The 16,624-nt window shown below is 34.5% G+C and overlaps 1 protein-coding gene across 3 annotated transcripts; it reads left to right on the top strand.

Annotated features, from left to right (window-relative positions):
- The first annotated feature begins 1,585 nt into the window (after window positions 1–1,585).
- On the top strand, window positions 1,586–7,942 carry LOC142549083 (transcription factor GTE4-like). 3 transcript variants are annotated; one of them, XR_012821054.1, is made up of 5 exons: window positions 1,591–3,661; window positions 3,742–3,787; window positions 3,879–3,986; window positions 4,120–4,181; window positions 7,624–7,942. XR_012821054.1 is itself a non-coding variant. In XM_075657836.1 (4 exons), exons 1-3 carry the CDS (start codon window positions 2,138–2,140, stop codon window positions 4,173–4,175), a joined length of 1,626 nt encoding a protein of 541 aa, XP_075513951.1. In that variant the 5' UTR covers window positions 1,590–2,137; the 3' UTR covers window positions 4,176–4,181; window positions 7,624–7,942. The 3 variants fall into 3 exon arrangements, 2 of the variants coding, with proteins under 2 accessions (XP_075513952.1, XP_075513951.1); XM_075657836.1 differs by lacking the exon at window positions 3,879–3,986 and having other exon boundaries at window positions 1,590–3,661; XM_075657837.1 differs by lacking the exons at window positions 3,742–3,787; window positions 3,879–3,986 and having other exon boundaries at window positions 1,586–3,661.
- Window positions 7,943–16,624: the final 8,682 nt, after the last annotated feature.

A 16,624-nucleotide genomic window follows, 5' to 3' on the forward strand; every position in this document is an offset into this window, starting at 1 on the left:
CAAACAACGACTATATTTCCAGATGATATATTATAGAGCTCTAATTTTTTAGTGCAGCACCAGAACCAGCCAAGAAAGGTTCACACGAAGACTTTTATTTCATCAAGCTTAGGAGACCAGACATGAACATCCAGAAGTTCGTCAAGTAGCCTCCAGAGAATGAAACACCTTTTGTTTCATTATTGACTTAAGTTGACATCTCCACTCAAGGAGCATGTTGATTATGGGTATGTCTAACACAGATGGACAAAGTCAAAATTTCATATAAATTTTTTTTTCAAAATTATGTAAATGGATATTTTATGTTAAATACTATGACATGAAAGACTACAAATTTTGTATGTATTTGAAAAGAAAAGAAATTTTATGTGGAATAGCAAGCTATCAGTGAGTAAAGAAACTTACCGAAAAATCTACAACATGGATCATTTGGAAAGATGGTCAGAAGAAATCTCCCTAGAATGTTTGAACCAGAAAGATCCAGAATTCGGAAAGTTTTCGGCCCAGATATGGCCAAAAACATAATGCAGAGACAGTTCTAAGTGGTGAGAGATCAAACTAGTCATGATTTCCTGTGAGATCTTACAAAGCAAAAGATTATCTAGTGGAGGATGAACAATTCAACCACTACAAGATGACATATCATTGAATAATGGTACACCGATTAAAAGATGTTTTCGGCCACAAAGAGCAAAGAAATTTATAAGTCTAAAGTCCGAATTTCAAATATATCGAGATTTCTATATATATCAAGACAGAAAGAAGATGAAGGATCATTCAACATCTTAATTTTTCTTTCAAAATAAAAATTTATAATATTGTCATTATATATGTGTTGTAATTCTAGCTACAATAAGTACTTGAACAAGTTTTTCCTCTTCTACAAGAGGTTACTATGTAATAATATGATGTATGTTTGAATAAAATAACCAAGGTTTACTATCACTTGTGTTTTGTTTTCAAAATTTAAACTTATTAATTATACACATTGAGGTATGAAACGATAAATGGTTGTGCTAAGTGCTCTTAACCCAACGACATTCCGATCAAAGGGGGGTCAAGGATGTTTTTGAAAAAATTTAAATAAAATATGGAACTTAAACTAACTTTTGATGAACAATGGAGAAAAACCTAAATGAAACCAAGATTTTCATATTTATTTGAAATTTGCCCTCATAAAAATAAATGCAATAGGGTAGTCACTATAATTTTGCAAGTGTAAAATTATAATTTTGTAGTAAAATGCCACGACCACTACTACACTCGCGCTTAATAATAATAATGATAACAACTAACCACCGACGAACATATATTTTATGAAAATAATATAGGTTTATAGAAAATAATATTTTATTATTGTAAATTTTTAATAATTAATTTAATTTGAAATGAAATGAAATGAAATAAACATAATATAAATATATAAATATCTATAAATATGTTTAAGTAATAAATAATTTGCACACTTCCAATAAAATTTTTCTCTCCTACAAGCTTCCACATAGAATGTGTGTATCTAACTGATAATCCTTCATTCCTTTGGACTTACACAATCTATCTGATCGGATCGAAACCCGGATCATCCAACACGAATTGCCGTTATCAGGATCTTCGGCCAGGTGTAGGAAAGCCCAAAAACTATGCAAATTAACCCGGTCCAGGGGAAGGGTAACTTTAGCCAAACCGGTAATAAGCGGCTGGAAGGTGGCAATTACTTTACACGCGCCACCCTGAGCGACTGGTGAAACAAACACTATTCTGTGTAAGAACCATCACAGCTCCAACCGCATGTGAATCTCGATCGTCAAAATCCTATTCACAATTAAAATGACGCAATCCTAGCCATCCACAGCACCGTGGTTATCACACACAACCTGTCGCGTGAATTTCTTTTCAACTCCTCCATTCCCACCACCACCTCGCTCCTTTCTCCAAAGATAAGACAACGGAAAAGAGATTTCAGACAAGGGTTGTACTTCTTTGCAAGGTATGATTTCCAAACCTAATTTCGCTGTACTGTTCTTACCTGTTTCTGGCGTGTGTACTGAACTTAGTTGGAAGGAAAAAAAAAGATGTGTGCATGTATGACATAGATATACTGAGTTGATAGTGTTTTGGGAAAGCTGATTTTGACAAAATGTTGAGTGGGGAAGATGAAGGGCCTAAAGAGTTGGAAAATTTGGGTGAGCATAAGGTTTACTCGAGAAAGTCCTTTAAAGGGTTGAAAAATAACAAAACCAGTGGTAATTCAACTAGAGAACCGCCAAAAGCTCAAGCTTTGGTTCCTGAAGGGTTGGATTCACTGAAAAGATTAGGCAACTCTAGTCTCGATGCGGGGTCGGATAATTTTTCGGGGCTGAATCGGGATGGGTTGCCTGGGAAGGGTGGGGTTTTTAGGCAGGAAGATAGCGTTCGGATAAGTCTGTCTATGAAGTCGAAATCTGAGGCACTAGAGCTCAGGAGAAAACTGGAGGGTGAGAGGGATATGATACGAAGTTTAATGAGGAAGATTGAGGCGAACGAGGGAGAAAAGAATTCACGCACCTACGGGACTAGTGGTGGAAATAAAGTAACCGAGGGCGTAGGACTAGTTCGCACGTCCAAGCCGTTGAAACAGTTGAGTGTGTCGGTATTTGAGGATGGCAAAGGGGGGAGTAAGAGTGTAGAGAAAGAGAAGAGGACGCCCAAGGCGAATAAAATGTATAGAAATTCAGAATTCTTGCTCGCAAAGGATAAGTTTCTTCCGCCAGAAAATAACAAGAAACTGAAATCTAGTGAGAAGAAGGGAGAAACAAGCGATACAGGGCACAGGTTTATATCCGCAAAGTTTCCGAAGCAAATACTTAAAAATTGTAATGTGCTGTTAGAAAGATTGATGAAGCACAAGCATGGTTGGGTATTTAATAGCCCTGTTGATGCAGCTAACCTTGGCTTGCACGACTATTTTGAAATTATAAAAAAACCCATGGACCTTGGTACTGTAAAAACGAGGCTAAATCAGAGTTGGTACAAGTCTCCTGTAGAATTTGCCGAGGATGTAAGACTCATATTTCAAAATGCGATGACGTATAACCCAAAAGAACAAGATGTTTATGTGATGGCTGAACAGTTGGCCCAAGTGTTTGAGGATAAATGGACTCTCATAGAGGCTGATTACATGCGTGAGTTGAAGCTTGCTGTGGATTTTGATGTGGGGACTCATACACCTATCTCACGGAAGACTCCTCAACAGTCAAAACAAGTAACCAATAAGAAAAGAACTCTGGATAGATCAGAATCTATGACCTATCCTGTTGAGCCTAAACGAAAACTTGTGAATGCTGCTCAATCTGGTAAGGTTACTACTCCAAAGAAACCCAAAGCAAAAGATCCAAATAAAAGGGAGATGACATATGATGAAAAGCAAAAACTTAGTGCAAATTTGCAGAGTCTACCTTCTGAGAAGCTTGAAAACGTTGTTCACATTATAAGAAAGAGGAATCCATCGGTTTCACAGCAAGACGATGAGATCGAGGTTGACATAGACTGTGTTGACACTGAAACACTTTGGGAGCTTGATAGGTTTATTACCAATTACAAGAAGAGTTTGAGCAAAAACAAGAGACAGGCTGAATCATTGAATCAGTTGAACACTGATCCTGAGCAAAACACCCAAGAAAAGGTAATCTACTTGTATTTTGCCGGTGTTACGGAGCTTATTTTGGACGTTATTAATGCATATTTATTTTTCTCTTTTCCTAGATTCCTGCTTCCCTTGTTACAGAAACACCAAACGAAAGTAGAAAAGGTAAATTTGTCAGCGTGTCAAGATTCTTTCATATACATATAGTTGATTATTGTGCAATTATTATTTTTTTTCTCATCTTATTGACAAATAGATGAATAGAAACTAGCCACACCTCCAGCTCAACTAGAAGAGCTTGGAGGAAATGATAAAAATCAAGGAGCAAGTAGCTATAGTGCTAGTTCAGGATCTTCATCCAGTGGTATTCTTTGACAATTAATCGTTTTTTCTTTTTAAAATAAAATTTTCTACGAGTTATGGTTCCTTTGGAATTGTTTTTTCACAATTTTTATGGAAGGCTAGTGCACCCTTCTTATGAGTATTATGCTTTACAGACTCTGATGGCGAAAGTTCTTCCGGATCTGGTCGTGAACAGTCACCAACAGAGTGAGCCGAGGTAGAATAGTTTTTTTTTTTTTTTTTTTTTTTACATTCCTATGAGAAGTCTCTCTCTTTGGCTTGGTGCTAATCTTCTGCTGGAAGACAATTGTTTCCATTAGTTTCTCAATTTGTGAGAAATCAAAGCATGGTTTTCGCTGTGCTTTAGTATGTCAGAATTTTTATTATTAAACATGCACGTGCCTATGTGAACAGGTGGAGTTTTCCCACCGTTTTCATACTTAGCAAGTTATGAGCCTCAGCAGGAAATACCATAAATGTCATGTTGCTTTCGTTATGGTACATCGTCCATGTGGTCCAAACTAACAAAATATTTTGTTCCATGCAAAATATGATCAAGCAGTAATTGACCATTTGATATTGCCATCATGCCTTCACTTTCAGATTTCACCACAGATATTATCTTTGGATCCTATATAGCCAATTCTAGATTACACATCCAATTGGGCGGTTGTTATTTTCTATGAGATTGGTTATAAGGACGTGTTGTTGATCAAGGAATCATATTATATTTTTTAAAAGAAACAAGAATCTATTTGGTTAGTTTTATCAGTTCTTTCTTGAATGAACCCTCTTGATAAGGCTAAAATGATTGTTGGTACAGGGAAGTGATATTTAGTTTTAGGACAGAACACTTGGGATAAAACTAGCAAACGAACTAAGTCAAGTCATAATAAATTAGAGTGAGTCCAAGTAGTTCCCATAGGGATTATTATCCAATTATTAGGATATAAATTATTTAATTTAATCTAGGCTAAATCAATGTAGCAATGGTTGGAAATGTTTAAATTAATTAAAATCAAATATATTATACTGAAATAAACTACACAACTAAATTACTCGAAAGCAGGATCAAACTTATGTAGAATTCAAATTTCAAACAAATGACCAGGACACAACAGTACCAAACTATCAATTATCTTCACACATTGGATTTAAGTAAATAAGAATTATTCAAAGCGACGATAGAATTATTAATTTATTTCTAGAATTAATAATTCTATTTTCATTTAACAGTTCAATTATTTCTAATTAAATTTAATTTTAGAAAAAAAATTAAGCATTTATGAAATTTCAGCATTTGCTTAATATTACACATTGAAACCGAATACTACTTGTGTTAATCAATACTTTTTAAGCTATATTTAATCTATCTCCTCGGTTCAAGATCAATCAAGGCACATGCATTTAATTGGCCAAATGAAATGCAAATAAATTAAGCGAATATTGATCAACAACGTAAAACAAATCAAAATAAAACTTGATCCAATACGCAAACAAGAATCAATGGTTTTGCCTTATCGTGGCCTCAGTCAAAATAAAACTACTCCATAAAATCAAATCTAGACAAAAATCCGATATTTGAATTCATAGTAATGAAGAAATAAATAAGAAGAAGAGAAATCTCAGCGATCGTGTGTGAATCTTGTTTCCCAACTCCGTCACTTTCTCCCAAGCTTCAAACCCTAGTCGTCTCCTTCAATCAAGGTTAAGTCCTCCACTTGTTCTCCAATATTTATATTTTCTCATAGAAGGAGTCCTTATGGCCTTAATTTCGTGTCAAGAAAGCTCTTAACACAATCGAGCCCAAGGATAACTTCCTATATTTTCCGACTTTCTGCGCTTAAATATGGAAATTTTGGCGAAGAAGGCACGGACCCTGACCTAGGTCCGTGTCATTCATTCTGCACACTTTGTATAGCACATTAGGGGGTGTTGATGTGTGGCACAGGGTTTGTGCCTGTGTAATTTCAGCAATTCTCAATTTCGCGGACAGGAGACACACTGATAATGGTCTGAGGCATTTCCAGGGTCTGTGCCCTTCTTTGCTTGGCCAGATGTCGGTCCTGACCTTGCACAGGGTCTGGACCTTCATTGTCGAGAATTTTTTTGGTGTATTTCGTACGATTTTCCTCATTTCTTGGGTTATTTCCAACGCGGTGTTGCATGTTTTGACTTTCTTTTCCGTTTTTAATCTTTCTCCAAATTTTAGTCAAACCTAAGGACAATGAAAATAAGACGATTTAAGCACAAAAGCCGGAATAAAAATGCTAGATAAGCACGAATACGACAAAATAAATTGCTAAAATCTCTATAGAATTTGTGCCTATCAAACACCATGTAAAGTTGTGAAGAGAGAAAAATGTGTTAAATCAGACATCTGTTTTTCAGGCATGCAAGAGATGCAACAGATCACACAATTCCTGTAATGTTATGTTGAACTCGAAGTATACACACTAACAGAAATATTATTTACTTGTACTATTTGTTGTTTTCCCTCTTCTTATTTTTATGTTGCTTTTACTTGCCATATTTCCGTGATATATTCTTGGAATGGAGTTTCAGTTGTCAAATGTCTGACCTGCTGGGTCGTGTAGTTCACTTTTTGATAATGAGTTACTGAGCAGTCAGATTTTTGAGGTTGAGTCGATGAGTGAAGTTTATTAGTTCTCATGCAAAAGGTTCCTGCAGAGCTGAAGGCACTACTTTTATCCTTTGACTGTTATCTGACTGATTCTGAATATAGAAAAGGAGCCTCTCTTAGACGTCGATCTAAATAAGGAGCATTAGAAAAACTTAACTGAACTTTATTTACTGGCATTCATGTAATCCTTTTATTAAATTTACATTGAGATCTCCCAAGCTGGCGCAGACAAGCTCGCTTTTCTGAGTGTCAAGTTACTTCCGAACCAACGCAAGAAAAATGTTGCACCCTTCTGATTTTGAGGTTACTCCATTTTATTTGTTATGTGGAATACATGTTTTTACTCTCTAGTCATTTTGAATGACCCATAGTTATTCTAGACAACATCCAACACCATATGAAACCTCAAGAGCAACCACTTCCTTTACTCCAAAAGGAGGTTAGAAACTCCGTTTATCACTAAATTTGATCAGGCGTAAATATTTTATGAAATCCTAATTGATATTTTGATCTGATAGTCACTGACCCACTGCTGTGGAAAATGTGTCACTATTAAGAATGTACTATACTTGGAAAAATAATAAAATTAAAATCCAATGGTCTCATTAGCCAGTCTTGTATGATCATTTTATTGTGTCAACTGATAACTTTTGTCTGGTGATCTAATGGGTCTATTTCTTTTAAAAGGTCCCTGATATAATGTAATGCATTCGAGTTTAACATCTCTGCCGAACAAGCAATGTGCTCAAATCAATGGAATGAACTGAATTTCATGTTCTCTCTCCCTCTCTCCCTTTTTCTGTCTGTGTGTGAGTGGCTGTGATGGTATTTTGTGAAGATGAAGAAAGGAGGAAAGGGAAAAAGAAGAGAAAAGAGGCGATAAAATAATTAGACCGTTTGTATGCTATAACATAAATATGATTTCTACCCCATTATAATTGTATATTTCTCTGGCTTGAGATGCTTACACACTTTTCTTGTCGAATAGGTAATCTTGTTTCATATCAACTTGCAGATCCCATGAATCTCATTAATGACAATGAGGAGTTTCAACTTCTAGCAACAATAACTGTATGATTGATCGAAAATTTGCAGTCCTCTTTTGGAGTATTTATGCTTCATTTTGATTTACTCAATCCGTCAGTGCAATGCATCGGTAGATGACTGTCGTAGAGGGGGAGATCAGATTTGTATATTAACTGTAGATGTAAGATGTTACCGTCTTGTAGTTTTGTACATTGCTGACAAAAACTAGTCAGTTTGGATAGTTTGCCGGTCTGGTCCCTAAATCCCAGTCCATGTAACAACTAGTAATGGCTTCCTGCTTCCATTTACTCTAACGACCATCAAGGCATTCTCTGTACAAAATGTTTGTGCAACAAACAATCACTTTCAGTCGTTCTCATTAAAAATAGTCCAGTTTTCATAAAAAATTTCTCTGACGTTGGGATTATAAACAGGTACCTCTATATTTCGGCAAAGATGAATTAAATAACGAGTGACTTTGCAGTTTTAGCATCATTCAAACTATATTATGGATGTTTATGATATTTTGAATGAAAAACAAGATGATCAAGTTTTATTAGCGTTTTGAATAATTTATTTTAAAGTTTCGAAGTTTTTAATTCACGTTTGAGTCGCGTTATGATTTTTAGGGACTCGCTACCCCTAAGGGAAGAGGGATGATGTTTAGAAGTCCTAAAGGGAGTCCCATGTAGGGTAGAAAAGGGCTGGAACAATATGGCAAAACGCCGAGCCTCGGTTAAGATTATTGCATGTTGAGTTCGGTTTAGGTACTTGCAAGGGGAGGCTGTGTGTGGGCTGTCCAGCAGTGATCAAGGCCCTGTGTTGGGTCGATTCATGGTCCTAGAGAGTCCTAGCATGGCTGGAAACAAGGGTAGAACGATTGGGAAGCGTTAAGGGCTCGATTCGCAGTCTAGGGTATGCGGTTTGGGGAAAAAAAAGGAAAGACGATGTATGGGGGCTGTACACAGGAGCTGGTGTGTGAGGGGTCCAGTAGGGTCCTAGGAGAGTGTCTAAGGGGCTGGAGTTGGTTTGGCTACGGACTGATCGAAGGTGTCTTGGCGTAAAGTTAGGCCGCACGCAAATCATGGGAAAACGTGCGGTTTGGCTAGGGCTAAGGGAAGAGGCTGGACCATGGTCTTGTGTGGGCTGGACCATGGTTCACAAGGGTGGATTAGGGTCTAGTAAGTCGTGATTCAAGTTTGAGAAAAAATTATTAAGTTTTGAGTTAAATCAGGTTACGAAGCGGAATTATGGTTTAGCGATTAAGTTGAATAAGTCGAAGGATGCGAGTTTACTTTTAAGAAAACTATTAGAAGTAAAAAATAAGGTTATATGGTGGTTCGGGATAGATTCAAGTCAAGGAACGTAGGAAAAAGTCAAAAACGGGAAGTTCGGTGTCTAGGGGTAAAATAGTCATTTTACATCCTGGGTAGTTCGAATGTCTTGGCAGTGTCCCAGGGTCATAATACATGTTAAATGATTTTTAAAATGATTATGGTGAATTTATGATATTTTTATTATAAATGCTAAAGTTATACGATTTTCTCGAAATGCTATTTTACGATTTTTTTAGGGATACAATATTTTATAAATAAAAGAAGAAAAAATATTTTGAAGGATATGAATTGACTGTGACATGGAGGATATGTGGGGGATCCGTTTTAAGAAAGAAATGTGAACTTACAAATGGGAATATCGTGAACTTACAAATGAGAATATCGTGAGGGAAAAGACCCCAAAAGGAGCTCGTTTACAGGAGAAGACCCCAGAAGGAGCCCATCGATTATATTTCCATATTTGGCCACGATCCATTGACGAGAGTTGCTGACGACCAGCTCCCAGATACTTCGTGTATAGATTGATCATTCGACCAGAGGATGAATGATAAAGGATGATCACTTTCAAGGATCAAACTTCATCTAAAATGATAAATGACGATGAAATCATTTATGATGTTATATGCTAAAATGATTTACGTTGAGGAAGCTGAATGATTTTACGTGTTTAAATGATTTACGAAAATGATATATGCTTACGAGTTTTTACGTCAACTCGTTTTATTAAAAGATTTATTTTAAAGCTGCATGTGCTTGTATATGTATTATTTGTTACATATGATTAAAACGTACTGAGTCATTAGACTCACTAGTTTTGAATGGTTGCAGTGGAGGATAATGTTAAGGGAGACGCTGATATTTGAGTGGATCGGGTCCGACAGTACACTCTCGAGGGACATCATTTTCCGCATTAGCTTACAATTTAAAGTTTTAAATTAATGTTTTGAGGATTATGTTATTGAAGATTTTATGCTATGGTTTTGAAGTTTTAATGTTGAGTTTTCTTTTAAATTGACGTATGATTTTATGGTTGATGATTTATGGATTTTTATACATTTAAGATTTTTAAATATTAGTTTATTTATGTTGGATGGTTTCGAAGTTTAGAGGAAAATGTTTATGAAAAAACAATTTAGTAGTATTTATTATATTTTAAAGTTAAAAAGTAAGGCATATTTCAATAAAATAAGAAATAGTCATCGATTTTCAACAAAACTAGTCGGAGCTCATCGGGGATCGACAAGAGGGTACCCGAAGCTTGGCGAAAATTTGTCGAATGAGGGCTTGTCAAGACTGTCGGAAGTTTGTTGGATTTCTCATATTTCAATTTTTATGATTACTAAAATTTAATTTCATGGACATATTATAAGTACTAATTTTATTATAGTTAGTGAAATAATTAGTAATACCTATTATATTTATTTTTTTATTTGTTCTAAATATTAATAATTTTCCATAGTAATTTATTGTTTGTTTTATTTGTTACGAGATGACTGCAAATCGAGGTTCAAAAGATCTGTGTTCTGTATTTATAAGTGACACATATCTCATTAGCAGTTTTTTCGTTTAGATAATCTAATATGAGTGGTATATCTTGGAAATAATATACACAATCGTGTGTTGGCACATTTAAGTCATATGGGGTTCTATGACGTCTTTACAATGTAAATTTTGTGTATTTGACAATCATTTTATTACTGCTCTTATTGAACAGTGGCGACGCGAGGCACATACGTTTCATTTTAGATGTGGTAAAGCAACAATCACCTTATAAGATATTTCAGTTATTTGGAGACCGAAAATTGATGGTGAGCCAGTGACTGGAATAGAATATTCGCATACAATGAAAGAACGACAACATATATGTCTCGATTTGTTGGGATTTGAGCCTCTAGGATCGCATTTTAAAGGTATTCTCTTATCTATTACCACTTTACACGATCATTTTATGCTTTTTAATAATGATAGCTTGGAGGTAGATGTCATAAAATATAGTCGATGTGTGACGTTGATGATCATTAGAGGAATAATGTTCCTGATTTTCAAGAAGGGTCAGCCAGACTTCAGTTTTGGCAAATATTTCGGGATATCAATTTAGTGAAATTGTATATATAGTTCGGAGAATGCGGTTTTGGCATTTCTATATTGCGAAGTATGCAACTGAGCATGTATAGGGAACTCTATTATAGATGGACCTTTATATTGAAGATATATATAATATATTTTGATTATTTAATACATCGTTATTTTATTTTTGAACTTCATTTATTATTGTTGACAGATATAAGCCTGGAGCAAGAGTAAATGTGTTAACCCTGACCAACATTGTGTGACTCTTGTTGCGCCTTACAGTGACCCTGACATTTTTCCAGTTGCTCTATATGATGCATGGTAATATTTGAAAATTGATGTCATAATATAAACTTATACTATTTTCATGTATTAAGTGGAAATCTGTTTTTAGTTACTCATGCATCGACACATTTGGTAAGAATTATAAGAGACTATTTTGATCGTATGAACAATGAAAATATACTTCTAAAATTATTAATTAAATTTTTTTATATTTTTTATGATTTTTTTTTAAAAATCCAGACTTCGTGTTTTTTAACTTTTTTTGAAGTTTAACTAGATCGTTTACAACAAAAATGATTATATTGATATAAAAATAATTATTAATTCATACGATAATAATATCTAACGATGTGTTTGCCCCCTAATTTTCTTCGAGATTGTAGAGATGTATCGTCTCAATCAGGTGATGTTACAGTTTAGAATGCGATCTATTCCAATTTGTCATGGTTAACGGATCAGGTTGTTCTGGAACCCATCCGGCATAATCTTGTTCAATCTTAAACTAATTAATATGGTTTACGGCCAAACCGAATCCGATATTCTAATTGAATCGGATTGATTTTATAAACATTGATCCGGAACCAATCCGATCCAATAACAGGATCTGGTCCGCTCCAATCTAGAATCAACTCCAATCGGATCCGGAAATTGTTTTTTTAAAAAGAATTTTGAGTACTTTGTTGTTTAATAATTGTCACTTGTAGTTCTACATAGAACAATAATATATTTAATTTCCAAATACATTACTTATTAAATCACATGTTTAGGTACATACTTATTGAAGATAAAAAGTTGATTTCAATCTGATTTCAACATGGTCCCATTATTTTCTAATTCGGTCAACATTCAGGTCAAATATGGTGCAATCCATTTTGTTTTGAATCGGTTTTGGATTGGATCGTATACTCAATCCGGTAAATCCAGAACTGTTTAATTTGGTATGTATCTGATTGATTTGATTTAATTACTTCATAATCGGAATCGGAAAAATTCGATCCGATACGGTCCGGTAACATGCTTAATTCTAATGCTTTCATACCATTCAGGTATGTTGTACAAGGTGAACGACATGATAGATCGAGGAAAATCGATGATGATTATAAGAAATGGTATGAACGAATAATTAATTACACACATTATATCGCCTGCTGTGTGGCTTGGTTGTTTTCAACCATATCCATATGATATGTTTGTTGAAGGGAAAGATTAACCTCAACAAAATTTCAATAGGCCTTATCATGATTTGCACCGTTCATCATTAGGGTTAATTCCTGGGTCATCGGTCGGGTTGGCATGGTCGAAACACTTTCTTATTTTAAACTAGAAAAACTTTGATATCACTAAATTCTTAAAAATGTATATTATGTTTTATCATTTTCTAGATCACTAGTACAAAATTTTAAATAAATTGTCAACAATAAAAAACACATATTAAAAAATTGTTATAAATCTTTTAAATTATTGTTAATTAAACATGAATTTTATGTGTATATATATATATATATATATATAATGCTACTATATAATAAAACTAGAAAAACTTTTATATCACCAAATACTTTAAAAAAAATTATATTACGGTTTATCATTTTCTATATGACTAGTACAAAATTTTAAACATGTCATGAACGATACAAAACACATATTAAACAATAATTATAATCCTTTTAATTAATAAAATTGGTAACTAAACAAGACTTATTTTTTAACCAAAAAATATAATTAAATACAACTCTTAGTGGGTAATATCAATTAACACTTCTGCGAACAATACAAAGCACATTACAATTACATAATCTTGAAAATTGAAGTAACATGGACAAATTATTAAATTAACAATTAACTTTTCTGTGAATTCATTCTTATTCAATAATCGATACAATTATTCAGTGTTCCTAAACTAAAGTGATCAAGAGAACAATTATTTATGAATAATAAAAAATGAATAAAACAATCAACTTGACAAATTTAAATTTAGTGACACTTTTACATATTTGTTGTCAGTTGTTGTCTCTCTCTGGTTATACATCTATCCATCCAAGGACGAAGCTAGGATTATTAATCTACTCGGGCTAAAAGTTTAAACTATAGAATCTTTTAATTTTCTAAATTGAGTCACCCAAACTAATATTAAATTAATCCAAAATTATCACAAACCTAATATATAAAAAAATTAAGAAAAATTGGGCCACTCGGTCATTAATGTGGTTCCGCCATTGTGTCCATCTCATTCCTCAATCGAGTTCTTATATACCTACCCCGTCTTTTTCTTTCACATCTAACTGGGTTGTGGTGCAACTCAAATATAGATGGATATCACTATCTTTCATATGCAAGATGTCGAAAATTTCCCCAGTATGTTGCAAAATACTCATACTTGTTGTACCATGGTTACACAAGTGTTGTCGGATTTAACGAGTGTCATTTAACAGTGCAAATAGCATTACCGAAAATCGTCCATTTACCACATGAGTAATCAGATGTTGACATTTCACTACCTAGACATGTTGCCTACGACTTGATCTTTCTCCAGTCGCAACCGGAGCAGTTTGGTCTCGTACATCATATTTCATAACACAATGCTCGCTAGATTTTCTTATTCATTCCCCATGCTTCCATTATGAGTAATCTGACCATGATTGCTTTTCGTGAACCATACGAAGACCTTTTGTCATGCATTCAATGAAGTATTGTACTCACCTTTGAACGGTCAAGTGTGTACTATCACAAAAATAAAAATATCTACTAGCACCGTTTAACACATTGTTTAAGTACTCTGACATGTTGGTTGTCATTATCCCACAATGTCAACCACCGTCATGGGCTAGACTTCTTTTCTCTTTGACATGTTGGTTATCAGAACTTTGACACACATAATTTGTACCACAAACAACAGGGACTGAGATTCTCTAATAACCATTTTCACATGAATCAGATGTCTCTTCGTCCACAATAGCGAACGTTGGTGGTAGAACTTGATTGTTTGCATCCAGAGTGACAGTGATCAATATTTTGTGCTTATATTTTGTGTACAAATATATACCATTGACATTAATAATTTTGTGACAGTGTCGAAATCCATCTATGCACAGCTTGAAAGCCAAAAACATAGTTCAATATATTTATCGCTTAGATCTAGGGATGACAATGGGCCGGGGTGGGGGTGGGTTTGCCATCCCCATCCCCGCCCCCATCCCCGATTCTACAAAATCGGGGAATCCCCATCCCCGACCTCGCGGGGATGGGGATTCCCGTCCCCCACTTGAATTTTTTTTAATAAAACTAAATTTCAAACACTTTAATACAATAAAAAAATCAAATTATTACTTACCTCTATATCAAAATCGTTGTCAAACTTTTGATCCTTCGAAGATATAGAATCTAACAAAACAAATAAAAAATATAAATAAAGCATCATAAACAATTTTTACATGAAACTATTTAATTCCTTGAATTTCACTCCATAACCAATCTCGAGCACACATCAAAGCCTCCACAGTTTTAGAATGAAGTCGATTACGATGAACACTTAAAACTCTCCCACTAGTACTGAATGTTGATTCAGAAGCAACAGTCGTCACAGGAATGGCCAACACATCCTTTGCAATATCATGCAAAATGGGATATTTGATCCCATTCGTCTTCCACCAACATAAGATATCAAACTCACTTGTATTTCTTAGCAATAAAGACTCTTCTAAATAATAATCCAACTCCGACTTCTCAAGTTCAGTATTAGTATTGGAATCCATGAACATCTCAAATTTATCAGCATAACTACCATGCTTAGGAAGTGGAGGCCTTAAATATGAAGATCGTGAATCTTTCACTTCCTGAGATTGTTTGGATCTCTTCTTGTACTCTTCAACAATTTCATACAAATTTTTTTTTTCAATCTCAAATGAAGACATATCACCATAAACAAGAGGATAATAAAATTGAATTGTCTTCATCTTGTACCTCGGATCTAAAATGCTCCCAATTGCCAATAAACGATTCATCATCTCGCAATACTTTTCAAACTTTAATTTCATATTTGTTGCCATTGTATTCACCACATTATCATCCAAAAGAAGCCAATCATCAATTGCCAACTTACTATCACAAATAGTTGAGAAGAAAATATTTATAGTGGGATACTTGGTCCTCGAAAGCAAATATGCGGCATCATAAAAAGTCTCCAATTTAGAAGAAATCTCTCTCACTTTTGACCAATCATCTTCTGTGGGAACTCTTTTATACAAACTCTCACGGTGTTTCAAACGAGCAAACACATCTTTATATTCCAATGCAGTGTTAAACATTAAATATGTAGAGTTCCAACGTGTTTTGCAATCAAGTTCCAATTTTTTAGTGCTTGGAACCTTAAACCGTCGAGCTGTTTCAATAAATTTTTCATCTCTTTTCGGTATTGCTGTCCAAAGTACGACACTATATCGAATTGTTTCAATACTAACACTGATTAATTGTAGTCCATCCCTCACAACCAAAATAAAAATATGGCCACAACACCGCATGTGAAATAATTTACCTTCTAAAATAAGTGAACTCGGAGGAAGCTTATCTAGCATAAGCTCAATCATAGCATCATTAGTTGTGCAATTATCAATAGTTAAAGTAGATAACTTACGATCCAAATTCCAATCCAAGAGGCAATCAACAAGGGACTTTGCAAGGACCTCAGCAGTATGTGGACACGGCACATATATAAACCTAGTAAAAAAAGAAATAAAATAAATGTTAACATTAGATTCCATCTGAAATGATATCAAATAATTTGGATCGTTACTAAATACTAATTTTAAGAGAGCAGTAAAAAATTTACCTCATAAGCCGATTTTGTAGTTTCCATGAAACATCGATGAAGTGTGAAGTGATTGCCATGAATCATCTTTTTTGATTATTTGACGTCCACATATCAGTAGTCAATGCAATCCGACTAGCATTTGAATCCAATAATTTCATTGTTTTATCTCTTTCATGCTCAAATATCTTCATGATATCATTCTTAACTGTGTTCCAGGAAACAACTTTGAATAACGGTTGTAAGGTATAAGAGTACCTTCTAAAGCCCACATGATCAACCATAGATAGCGGATACTCATGCAATATAATCATATTCGCAAGCTCTTCCCTCCCGTGATCTTGGTTGAAATGGTATGTTCCAAGCATCGTTGTCTCGTCACTGGATTTTGTTGGTTGCAATAGAGATTGATTTATAGTCTTATGTTTTTTGTGCAAACATGTTTTTATATGGTCAAGCAAATGTCTGGTACCATTCTTACTTTCACCACCTAA

This window comes from Primulina tabacum, chromosome 6, assembly GCF_025594145.1.
Source record: "Primulina tabacum isolate GXHZ01 chromosome 6, ASM2559414v2, whole genome shotgun sequence".
Taxonomy (NCBI): Eukaryota; Viridiplantae; Streptophyta; class Magnoliopsida; order Lamiales; family Gesneriaceae; genus Primulina; species Primulina tabacum.